This window comes from Mastomys coucha, unplaced genomic scaffold (assembly GCF_008632895.1).
Source record: "Mastomys coucha isolate ucsf_1 unplaced genomic scaffold, UCSF_Mcou_1 pScaffold21, whole genome shotgun sequence".
NCBI classification, from domain to species: Eukaryota; Metazoa; Chordata; class Mammalia; order Rodentia; family Muridae; genus Mastomys; species Mastomys coucha.
The window spans coordinates 140,220,864-140,233,146 of NW_022196904.1; the positions used below are offsets into that span (position 1 = coordinate 140,220,864).

The following is a 12,283-nucleotide window of genomic DNA, read 5'->3' on the forward strand; positions in this document are numbered from 1 at the left end:
TTTTTTTTTTTGAGACAGGGTTTCTCTGTAGACCAGGCTGCCCTAAAACTCAGAGATCTGCTTGCCTCTGCTTTGCTTTCTGAGTGCTGGGATTAAAGGCATGAGCCACCATGCCTAGTTTAACTTTTCAGCTTTTGTTCAAAATTTTGTTGGCATGAAATTTTAAAAATTAAGAATAGATGAAATAGTAGAATATTAAATCATTAAGTAGAATAATGGTACATGAAGGAATGGGAACAGCCATCCTTTTAGACTGAACTATAAAGACAGTGGAGAAAGCTCTATAATCCCAGCACAGCAGGATGGAGATGGGAGGATCCTGATGTGGAAGGCCCACTTGGGTTATGTAATAAAACTGACTGAAAAACAAAAAAAGGAGACAGTTAAGTGGTTAAGGGCACTGGCCAGTCTTCCAGAGGACCAGGGTTTGATTACCAGCACCCATATAGTGCTTCACAGTCATCTGCAACTCCAGTTCCACGGGATCCTAACACTGTCCTACGGCCTCAGGGAATAGTGCGCATATGTTATAGTACACATGTATATGCAAGCAGAACACTCATACACATAAAAAACTCACTTTTTCTTTGAAGAAGAAGGAGTCCTCCAGGAGGTATAGTCATTTAAGGTTCTGATGTCAGGGTATGGAAAGGAAAGGACCTGGAGGTAAGGGTCTTGTGCTCTGGTTTGAAATCTGTTCATGGCCTTTCCATTACTGAATTTGTTTTTGTCGTTCCATCCTGGCAGGTCTTAGAGCCTTCTTTTCGCCAGGCCTTCCCCAATACCAACCGATGGTTTCTTACCTGCATTAACCAGCCCCAGTTCAGGGCTATCTTGGGGGAGGTGAAGCTGTGTGAGAAGATGGCTCAGTTTGATGGTAAGTCTGAAGAGACAGGGCATGTGTTAGGGGTCAGGTTCCAGTCTGCTCCTGTCAACCCCTTGATTTGCATATAGCCTTTGGCTTCTGTTCACCCACAAAGCATTGAGTAGCACACGGTAACTGATGTTTACATTAAAATGCAGTGCTGTGTGATTTGAGGGGTTTTGCTCCTGAGGCTTATTTGGCTCTCCTAGCCATCACTCCCCCCCACCCCCTTGCTGCCTGGTTTGGGAGAAAAAAGAAGGCTGTATGTTTACTTTCTTCCCTCCTTTGCCAGCTAAGAAGTTTGCAGAGAGCCAGCCTAAAAAGGATACCCCAAGGAAAGAGAAGGGTTCACGAGAAGAGAAACAGAAGCCCCAGGCTGAGCGGAAAGAGGAAAAAAAAGCAGCTGCCCCAGCTCCTGAGGAAGAGATGGATGAGTGTGAGCAGGCATTGGCTGCTGAGCCCAAGGCCAAGGATCCTTTCGCTCACCTGCCCAAGAGGTAAACTGTTGGACGGTGTTCTTAACCTTGGTTCTTCTCATACATCTAGTGCTACAGTTTTAGTGTTAAAATACAGGTGGGTGTAAGTATATAGTCCAGGTCTCATGTAGTCCAGGTTGTGCTGGGGATCTAAACTCAGGTCCTCATGCTTGCATAGCGAGCCATGGCCTCAGCCTCTTGGAATTTTTCTAACAGAAGAGCAAAAGCATGTTTAAAGTGGAGTGTGCATGGGGGGTGTGTGTGTGAAGCAGGGTTATTGTGCAGACCGGCTGCCTTGAACTTAGAGGACTTTCTGCCCTTGCACCTCAAGTACTAGCATTACAGGTGTGTCCCCAGAGTCTAGCATCTCTACCCTTCCTGAAGCCTGCTTTGCACTATATACTGGTCTGTTTCATAATACTTTTTTTATTGCTGGGACAACTGAAGAAAAACAACTTAAGGGAAGGATTATTTTGTCTCATGGTTTGCAGGCAACCAGGCATAGTCAGAGAGCAGAGAGAGATGAATGCTGGGGTCCACTCATTATTTAGCCTGGTCAAGTTAACTAAAGAGCAGCCATACAGTCTCAGTTTTGACCTACCTATGTTTTGTGATGTCTTAAATGATTGCCTTATAAACTAGCACGTAGAGGTAAAGTACTCTGGTTGTAGAGTTGAAAATTGCAGGCAAGGATTATACCAAAGGGCAGGGACTTCTAGCTGAGAGTCCTAATTTCTAGTTTTTGGTTTTGCATGTTTGTTTTTTTGGTATGAGATCAAGAAGAGTTCAGATGTAGGTTTCCTGCTTTTTCTTTGCTTTGTTGAGGGACGAGGAGTGGGCTTCAGACAGCTTTTCTCTGTGTGACTCTGGCTGTCCTAGAACGCATTTTAAAGACCAGGGTGCCTTTGAACTCAGAGATCCTCCTGCCTCTGACCCCCTGGGTGCTGGGACTCAAGGTATGCACTGCCACGTCCCAGCTGTAGGTGCTGTGTGTGTGCTGAAGATTTGGAAGGTGCTGGGGTTGGAACTTGGGTTCATTTAAGACAATTGCTCAGCCTCTCAGGACATCTGCAGCCCTGCTCTTTAAGAATACATTGAGTTTTGAACTCAAATAGCTAACCTCCCGCCTTACACCAGGATAGATTTAATGAGTAAGGTTTTGTTGTATGAAAAATAAATATATAGTGTATCTAACATGTTGTAATAGAGACACTTCTTACACGTATTAAGTTGGTTTATATTACGGACAGGAAATAAACAAAGCAAAATAAAACAAAATCTTTGAACAGCTTTGCTCCTTCTGCTTTTTCTCCTTAAAAATAAATTTATGTGAGTATGTGCATGTTCTTGCCAGCCATTAGAGGTGCAGCATTGATGTATATGAAGTCAGGTTAATTTGAATGAGATCAGTTGTTTCTACCATGTGAAGGGATCAAAGTCAGGTCATTAGGCAAGCACCTTTAACCACTGAGCCATCTTTCTGACTTTTACGTACCTTTGAGGATGTTTATTTAATGACTTTTTTGTGTTACCATGATGGGATGCCAAAAGTGAAGGAGTTTTTTTGTTTGTTGTTGGTTAGTGAGTTTTGTTTTCTTTTAAAAGATTTATTTTATGTATGTGAGTGCACTGTCACTGTCTTCAGATATACAGAAGAGGGCATCAGATCCCATTAAAGATTGTTGTGATGTGGGTTATTTTTTGTTTGTTTTGTTTTTTGAGACAGGGTTTCTCTGTATAACCCTGGCTGTTCTGGAACTCACTCTGTAGACCAGGCTAGCCTCAGAAATCTGCCTGCCTCTGCCTCCCAAGTGCTGAGATTAAAGGCGTACGCCACCACGCCCGGCCATCATGTGGGTTATTGGCAGTTGAACTCAGGAACTTTAGAAGAGCAGTCAGTGCTTCTTAAGCAGAGCCATCTCCCCAGCTGTGGGTTGTTTTGCTTTGTGGACAGAGTCTAATGTATCAAAGGCTGGTCTCAACTGTGTAGCTAAGAGTGACCTTAGCTCCTGAGCCTCCTTGTCTCAGTTCAAGTTCTAGATTTCTGACATGTGCCAGCACAGTTTCCTTCCCTTTGGACAGCTCTGGCTGTCCTGAAACTCAGGTTTGCCTGCTTCTGTCTCCTGGGTGCTGAGATTAAAGAAGTATACTACCATAGTTAATCAACATCCTTTAGGTGTTTAGAGTGTTGGGTATTAAACTTGGAGTTTCACACATACAGTAACCACCAGTCCTAGCTTTTTTCTTTTTTAAAGATTTATTTATTTTGTTTATGGTGCGAGTACACCATTGCTCTCTTCAGACACACCAGAAGAGGGCATCAGATCCTATTACAGGTGGTTGTGAGCCACCATGTGGTTCCTGGGAATTGAACTCAGGACCTCTAGAAGAGCAGTGGGTCCTCTTAACCACTGAGCCATCTCTCCAGCCCCAGCCCTAGCTTTTTGAGGCAGGATCTTGTATTGTCCCTGTGCTGAGATTATAGGTGCAGACCATACCTGGTCTGCATTGTTTGCAGGGAAGGAGAGGCTGGAGTCTGAAGAGATTTCTAGATAAATATTTTGTCTGGAAGGAGGGTTTGAGGCTTTTAGGCCCCTCAGATGAGTTGTCCTCTGGACATTTGGAGACCAATCTGGGACCTGTGGTTAAAGAGCAGACTTCTGATTTTGCTACAAAGTAATTTTGAACAAGTTTTATCATTTAACGTCAGCTGTGGAATGAGAGAAAGTTAACAGTGTAACTCAGGGGTTACAAGGATGGAGTGAAAAGAGAGCCTTTAGTCAGGAAGCTTTTAAGTCAGGGTCTTGTATAGCGCAGGCTGGAGTTGGAGCAGGTCTGAGGATGATGACCTAGGACTCCTGATCCTTCTGTTGCTACTTCCCAAGCACTGAGTATGGCACAACCACCCCCAATTTGGAAGCAGTATTTATGCTAGTAATTTAAACTACTCCGCTAATTTGTGGTAGGTTGTAGTACATTCATGCAATACAAGATTATTTAGCTGCTAAAATTTCTTTTCATGTAGGATTCCAGGTAGTTTTTGAACCCATGATCTTTGTTACTCAGTTTCTCAAATGCTAGGATTATGGTGTGCTCTACCACACCTGGTTTATTCCTAGCATGTCACAGTATTAAATTGTTACACACAAAGCTTAGTAACTCATGGATGCATACATCTTTGGAAACATAAAGGCTAAAAGAAAGGATATAAAGTATTAGTTATCCATCCCATTTACTGAGATTATAGATTTTCTTCAATCAGTGTTTAGTTTTTAACAATTTCTATAGATTTATTCTTATATGTACCATGTGCATGCCTAATGCCTGAGGTCAGAAGAGAGTAGAGGGTGGCACATCCTCTGAAACTGGAGTGAAAGATGATTATCGTGAACCAGTTTATAATTGGAGAGGAAAGAAAAAAATAGGACCTGAGCCATGGGGAAGTAATCCCCTCTGTGCGGGCTAGCTTTCTTGGCAGCTGACCTTGAGCGTCAGGTACTTTGAAGATAACCTGGACCTAAGAGCTGTTCAATGCGAAAACTTGTTAGTGAACAGAGAAGAACTTGAGGACCTGCGTGTTACTTGATTTGAGGTGGTTCTCCTCCTGCATTCTGGTTCCAGCCTGTAACCTGAGAAGGCCTGTGTGGTGGTGGAGAGGGAGTCTCAGTCATGAGCATTGACTTGAGGCTGCTGGTGAATGTCCCGGAGAGGCTAGAGAGAAAAACAGACTACCTTGCTCTTAGCCACAGCCACCACCTGGGGGCAGCAGCCAGCTGTGTCCTCCCTGCTGGGCTCACCGGATGCTTTGAGTCTTGGCTTTCACAAAGACTGTTAACAAGATCCTACCTCAAAAAGCTAGGACTGGTGGTGTAACTAGAATGTGTAGCACTTTGTCTAAACATGTGTGGACCTCCAAGTTCAATACCCAACACTCTAATATGTATATAAAACCACAAAACAACAAACATGACCAGAATGAAACCTTGAACAAATGATAGTTAAATTGCTTGTTTCAACTTTATGACATTAAAAGGCCTTGACTCACCGGATGCTCTGAGTCTTGTCTATGCATCTGACATGTAGGCAGAGAAATGTCTTGGTTCTTCATGCCATGCCCCTCATTCTCTTTACTTATGCTGTCAGTGTCTGTCGTTGCATTACATTACAGGGACCACTTCCTTCATACCAGTAAGTACTAAGTGAAAATGCCATTGGCCTAGAGATGCTTTGCAGTCTCCGTAGGGCTTGCTCCTTATGGGCCTCCTATGTCTTCTTTTCTCTTTAGTACCTTTGTGTTGGATGAGTTTAAGCGTAAGTACTCCAACGAGGACACCCTCTCTGTGGCACTGCCATACTTTTGGGAGCACTTTGATAAAGATGGCTGGTCCCTGTGGTATGCTGAGTACCGCTTCCCTGAAGAGCTCACCCAGACCTTCATGAGTTGCAACCTCATCACTGGTGAGAAGAAGAGGGGTGGAATGGGGTGGGTCTGGGAGGAAGAAGATCAAGGTGTAGTGGGGGACATGATCCCAGAGACTAGACAGTCTCCCTTTTCCCCTCCAGGAATGTTTCAGCGATTGGACAAACTGAGGAAGAATGCTTTTGCTAGTGTTATCCTCTTTGGAACCAACAATAGCAGCTCCATTTCTGGTGTTTGGGTCTTCCGAGGCCAAGAGCTTGCCTTTCCGGTAAGGGGAGTGGGCAATAACATGGGAAACTAGGAGATTTGAGCCATGGCCAGTGGGTATGAAGGAAAGTTCTGGATTGAACATAGGTTTATTATATGTTCACATCAGTGGGAATCCTGGCATCTGCTGTCATATGTCTAAGCTAGAGTTTGGAGAGAGATGGTACCTCAATGTTCAGTGTCTAACCACATGCCTCTGTACTGTTTTGTTTTTTCAAAATCCTCAGCTGAGTCCAGATTGGCAGGTGGACTATGAGTCGTATACATGGCGGAAACTGGATCCTGGTAGCGAGGAGACCCAGACCCTGGTTCGAGAGTACTTTTCCTGGGAGGGGGCCTTCCAGCACGTGGGCAAAGCCGTCAATCAAGGCAAGATCTTCAAGTGAACATGTCTTGCCAGTCGCCTAGCTGCCTGCACCTGCCCTTCAAGGGAGATGGGGGTCATTAAAGGAAACTGAACATTGAACTTTTTCCTGTCCTGCCTCCTTTGTGATTGGTGGCTTCTTCAAAGTGTTTGCCTATGCTTGAGACGTCAGTGTGGCGGGGCAGAAGTTTCCAGAAGACCAGAAGTAGAGGCTTGGCCTCAGTTTTGTCTTTATTGCCCTGCTTCCTACAATGATGCTGTTTAGCTGGGGAAGATGAGAAACAGACTGGGTGGTGGCATGGGGCTTAATTATTATCTAATTCTTAGAAGCTATATCCCAGACTGTAACCATTGAAGAAAGTTGTGTGCAGAGCTCAGGGGTAGCTCGCAGCATTTTCTATCATAGCTGCTGTTCTCTGTGTCTGTATGGGTTGGGTTTCTGGATTACCCTCATACGTATTTTCATAGGGCCTACGTCTGTCCATTGCAGCTAAGTGCTCTACAGAAGATGGTTAGATAGAGAGGTTTCATTTCCTCATAGATGCCTTATGAGGTAGGTAGGTGAGTGGCTGGATGGCACTGTCCAGCTTAAGTGCTGCAAACACTCTAGAAGTGTAGCCACTTGGTATGTACTGGCCTGTTAGTCCCACTGGCTGTGGATCAGCTCTGGTCATACCCTTTTGTTTTAAAGGGTGTATGTGTGCCTCAACTTTCCAAGTGCTGGATGGAGTTAATAGGAATGTGCCACCATATTTAGGTGCTCTCCATAAGTTAATAGCTCACGTTAGAAATTAGATGCTAGGCTGGGTGTATACTGCAGTTGCTAGAGCCTTGCCTAGTATTCATGGTGCCCTGTGATCGTTCCTCTGCACTACATAGATCGGGTGTGGTGGCACATGGCTGTATGCATCTCAGCAACCAGAAGGCATAGGCTAGATTGCTACAAGTTTAAAGCCATCTTGAGTATTGCCAGAACTGTCAGTGCTACTTAGGCAAACTCTTGTCTCTAAAGACAAAAACGTTCATGTTTGGCGTCACCCACCCTTCAAGAAGTAGAGGCCAGCCTAGGCTACTTGAGAACTATGTCAAAAAGCAAACGAATCAGAAAGTATTATTTTTACAAAGTTGACTTCATCTCTGGTATAGGATTTTGTTTGTGTTTTCTTATCCCATCTCTTAGTCCAGGCATAGGAGAAGGGTCTTGGGAAGGGACACTACTGACCTTACTGGGGATAGGACTACTCCATATCTGGAACCTTGAACCTGCTGTTGGATTTTTTTGTAAAAGAGTCGGTGGTTAGTGGGAGCTGTAGTTTGAAATCCAAATAAGCCAAAGATGGGTTGGGTCTTGCTCCAGTGCTGCTCCCAGGCAGCTCATCTTGAGTTAGATCCAAACTTGTCTCCTGTGCAGTTTGGCCTCGTAGGTATTCTCAGTTCTAGATGCTGGTGTGGGGTGTGTCGGTGTCTTTGTTGCTGGTACCTCACTGAACCTGTCAGACTCCTAAATTCTGTTTCTTACCCCAGCCCCTTTGCTTGTGCAATCTTCACTGGTTTTTGGTGTCCTTTTCATTTTTCCAATAGCAGAAGATTGAGGCAAAAAGGCAAAAAGATTGTGCTACTTTTAAGGCGTGGGACTCAGCCTAGGAGAGAGGCCCCTTAAAGGATAGAGTTCTTTGGGGTGGACTAGTGTGTGGTCAGCAGACTGCCATGCAGCCTTCTTGGTCTTAGAAGTGGGCAGGGACCCTCACCTTCAGCTCCTCTTCCTCTCTCAGCCTGCAGGAAGGGTGACTCATCTGAACATCCTGCTTCATGCTTCTAACCCTGGTGGTTTTGTTTGGTGCAGGGTGAAGGGTGGCCACGTTGTTAGATAAAGGGCCAGTGCACGCGGGTTAGAGATCTGAGAAGAGGGTATGGAAGGCTTTTGGGATGAGCCCTTAGGAAAGAGTTAACAGGAGTTTCTAAGGGGCGAGGGAGGGTGCAGGGGGAGGCCTTGGCCTTGTGCAGAAAGGGGAAGCACATCTGGGGTTAGTTTGGTTCCACCCTACCCTGGGGAGGCCTGAGTCACCACACTGCCAGCCTGGCCTTCCTCCATCTCAGCTTGGGTTGGAGGCATCTTGTTAGAGCTGAGGCCTCTCTACCATCAGCCACAAATACAAGCATGAGCCTGTGAATGTCTCTGGGTGCCAGGTAGTTTTCCTTGTGTGCCAGAGAGATTCTCTGCCACCAGCCACTGTCTAGAGTTGGCAGCACTACCCACAACAAGTTGGCAAAGTTAGGGGTCAAGGGCAGAAGGGGAGGGGGTGTTGGGAATGGGTCAGCCTGAGATCTTGGGAAACTGGAAGGGAGACCATTGTATCCACTTAATGGGTAGAATCTCAGCTCAGAGGGAGGCTTAAACTAGAGAGGGGTCAGGGCCTAGAGTTGCAGTTGCCTCAGATAGAATCTTTACTGAGTCTAGAGTATGAATGGGAATGCAGAGCTTTGCTTTAGTTTGTAGATAAGCCAGTAGATACTGGTCATAAGCAGCTATTTATTTTAGCTTTGTTGGCAGTTCTGCATAAATCACGTATTAAAAAGTTAAGATTCTTTAAAGTTCTTCCAAGATAGACGTAGATTGTCTTTTTTTATTTTCTCTCCCTGAGACAGGGTTTCTCTGTGTAGCCCTGGCTACTCACTCTGTAGACCAGGCTGGCCTTGAACTCAGAAATCCACCTGTCTCTGCCTCCCAAGTGCTGGGATTAAAGGCGTGCGCCACCACCGCCTGGCTAGATTGTCTTTTTTTTTCTTCCATTCATGTCCTGCCTTGAGTTAGATCTGGACAGCTGCCGTTCTCCCTGGGTTGGACTCAGCCCACCGGCTGCCCACATGCTCTAAATGTGCCACTTCCCCCTTTCAAAGGTGTGTGTGTATGTGTGTGTGTGTGTGTGTGTGTGTGTGTGTTGGCTCTAGAGTATTGAAAAGGAGTAAGTGTCTTGAGAGCCCCACCCTGAAATTAATAGTTCCTATGACAACCAGCACTCCTTAGAATGCCCCTCTCTATGTATCAGATGGCTTGTGTTAGGAGGCCATAGCTTGCCCAGGCTCTTGAAGTGAGAGACCAAAGGTATAATATTCCAGTTTGTTTCTGGTCCTTTGTGTGTATGAATGTAGTTAAGGGTACCTACTCTACTCCCTTCCTCTAATGTTGTGCCACTGAAATATTGATGCCCCTGAAAGACAAGCTACCACCTGCTCCCGTCTGTGTGCACTAAATCAGGCTGGCATGGATCCCAGAGTAGGCTGTCTCTTAACTCCAGTGGAGTTCTGGGATGTCCTGTGCTCAAGTGCCTAGAGCTTGGGGTAGAGAGCCTTCTCCAGGGGACATCTGTAGAGTATTACTAGTCACTTTAATCATAAGAGGAAGAATACCTTGGGTACATTGTATTGTTTTATTTTGGATATCTGTTTTTGGAGCTCGTTGATAATTGGTATTTTTTAAGAGGGTTTTTCAATGCGTTACAGAGTGGAGAGTGCCCTTGTGTTTCTATTCTCCTCCCTTCATTTTAGTGTTCAGATTACAGGTGTGTGATCCTGAATCTGGCTTATATAATGCTGGAAATTGAACCCAGAGCTTCGTTTATGCTAAGAAAGCACTCTACCAGCTGAGCTACATCCCCATCCCTGAATACTGCCCAGACCAGGAGCTGGGGTGGTGAGGCTGTTAGGACTATTTTCTGATAGGATCTTCTATGGAATGTGGCTCTATTTCCAGCTGTCCCATCCTCTTGCAGCAGCAGCAGCAGCTGTCATGTGAAGGCCTCTAGCTGGCTCAGCCCTTTTGCAGTTATCTGGCTGGTTCTGCCAGCATTGGGGGTGAGGATGGGCAGAGCTGATGGCAGTTGGGAGCATGGCAGGGCATGAGGGAACTAACTGGTAGAGGCTAAGAACTGGGTTCTGGGGCTGAGGAAAGGGGTTGCCTAGGCCAAATGGGAGGAGTAGAAAGCAGCCAAACAGGAAAGAGAGGCAGAAAGGCTCCCATCATAGGAAGTGGGGCTGAGGTGGGACTGACACCTTTGCAGATGGAAGGGGGAGCGAGTGTTTGCTGTATCAGGACTCTAGCCAGTCATCAGGGAGATCTTCATTTCCCCTGACTCACAAACTGCAGAGCTATAATGCACTTGCCAGCCAGTCCTTCATGATGTGGGACTTGAGTCACCCAGTTCCTAGGGTGTTGGCTGCCATACGGTGGCAATGCCTTGGCCTGGCTCTGCCCCACCCATTCCCATTCATCTCCACTGTTAGGACGGGGGTTAGTGAACACACGCTCTTTATCCTACTCTCTTCAAATAGTATCCATTTCTTTGACTCAGCCTTACAGAATGTACCTCACTCCGGCTGTCAGTAAGAGTTCTTTATCTCACATGCCAAGGAACTGGAGCCCTGAGAGGGGAAGTGACTTATCACAGTGACTTACTACTTCCAAGTCTTCCTTCTTGCAGCCACATACTGAGTCACCTTTGCTCCTAAGTAGGCGAATGCTCCCCTCAGAAGATGGTGGAAATTACAGTAGATCCAGAGCACAACTTTTGGAGGGCAGGGAGTAGGTAGCTTCCAAGGGTTCTAGCTGTCCAGTGCTCTCTGCTAAGAAGCCTAGAAGTGAAGCAAGTCCCAGGGCAGGGTCAGCTACAGCAATCTAAGTCCTGGGGCGGGCAGAGGGCACAGGGTGTAGCAGAGGCAAGACTGAGTGACAGGAACCTCAACTATGTGGTGACTCAGGCTCTGGGCAGCCGAGGCTCTTCCTTCTCAGTCTGATGTGAAGCTGAGCTTGGGGAAGTGTGAACAGAAGAGGGAGGGAAACCCAGGCTGGCATTCCTTTCCCCAAGGAAGGCAGAGGAAGTTAGAAAGCTGATTCCAAGGAAGAGTCAAGACTGGCGTTCCCTTTGCAGTGTCCCTTTGGGGAGGGAAGGCAGGCTGGGCTAATTCTATTCTAGCTCCCTCTCTTTGCTCCTATTTACAACACTGCCTGCCCAGACCGAGCACTTGTCTTCCTTTCCTCCCCTCTTCTCTCAGTCTCTCCATTGCTGGTGTGGGTACCCAGCCTTCCCTCTACTTAGCTTTTTTTCTTTCTCCAGATAGTCTTTCTAAGACCTCTCTCTCTCTCTCTCTCTCTCTCTCTCTCTCTCTCTCTCTCTCTCTCTTTTGGTTTTTCGAGACAGGGTTTCTCTGTGTAGCCCTGGCTGTCCTGGAACTCACTCTGTAGACCAGGCTGGCCTCGAACTCAGAGATCCACCTGCCTCTGCCTCCCAAGTGCTGGGTTTAAAGGCATGCGCCACCACCGCCCAGCAACTTCTGTCTCTTAAGACAGCACCATCATTCTTGTTCCCTAACCAACTTTAACTTGAACTCTAGCTGGTCCTAAAGATTTCATTAGGACCCAGTGCCATGGAGGGTTTCCCTATGTTAGAGCAATTCGGGAAGTCCTTATTTGAAGTCTGAGGTTAGTTACAGGATGGGATTTGTACTGAATTGGAGGAAAGTGATCTTGTTTTTGGTTTTGTATTTATTTGGCTTAAGAGGGAAGAGTTCAGAGTTTGAGAGTTGCTTAGGAAATAAACTAACCAACTGGTTGGCTGGGAAAGAGGATAGACTAGGAAGAGCTTAGAGTGAATGGAGAAGGGCCTGTTTAACAGGGTCCCCTAGTGCCTGCTGGGGCTTGGCGGGTGGAAGTGGGCACTGGGAGAACCCTGCGTGGTACTCAGAAGGGTTACCAGTCATTTTTTTGTGTTTAAGGGTGCTGTCCAAAAGGACCTTCAATACAGGGAGGAGTATGTTTCTAAACTGCAGACAGCATGCTTTGACTTCCTTTCTAGGATCACACTTAAAAAGCTGTTGGTTTTTTTTTTGTTTTTTTT

General features: G+C 46.1%; 1 protein-coding gene across 1 annotated transcript in view; it reads left to right on the forward strand.

Moving 5' to 3' along the window:
• The window catches only part of Eef1g (eukaryotic translation elongation factor 1 gamma), an 11,320-nt gene extending 4,826 nt beyond the window's left edge, over positions 1–6,494 (forward strand). The window contains exons 6-10 of the mRNA XM_031389615.1: positions 748–877; positions 1,158–1,362; positions 5,627–5,799; positions 5,905–6,029; positions 6,256–6,494. Of these exons, the coding sequence (XP_031245475.1) occupies positions 748–877; positions 1,158–1,362; positions 5,627–5,799; positions 5,905–6,029; positions 6,256–6,414 (792 nt within the window). The 3' untranslated portion in view covers positions 6,415–6,494. The remainder of the gene's footprint in view (positions 1–747; positions 878–1,157; positions 1,363–5,626; positions 5,800–5,904; positions 6,030–6,255) is intronic.
• The last annotated feature ends 5,789 nt before the right edge of the window (positions 6,495–12,283 follow it).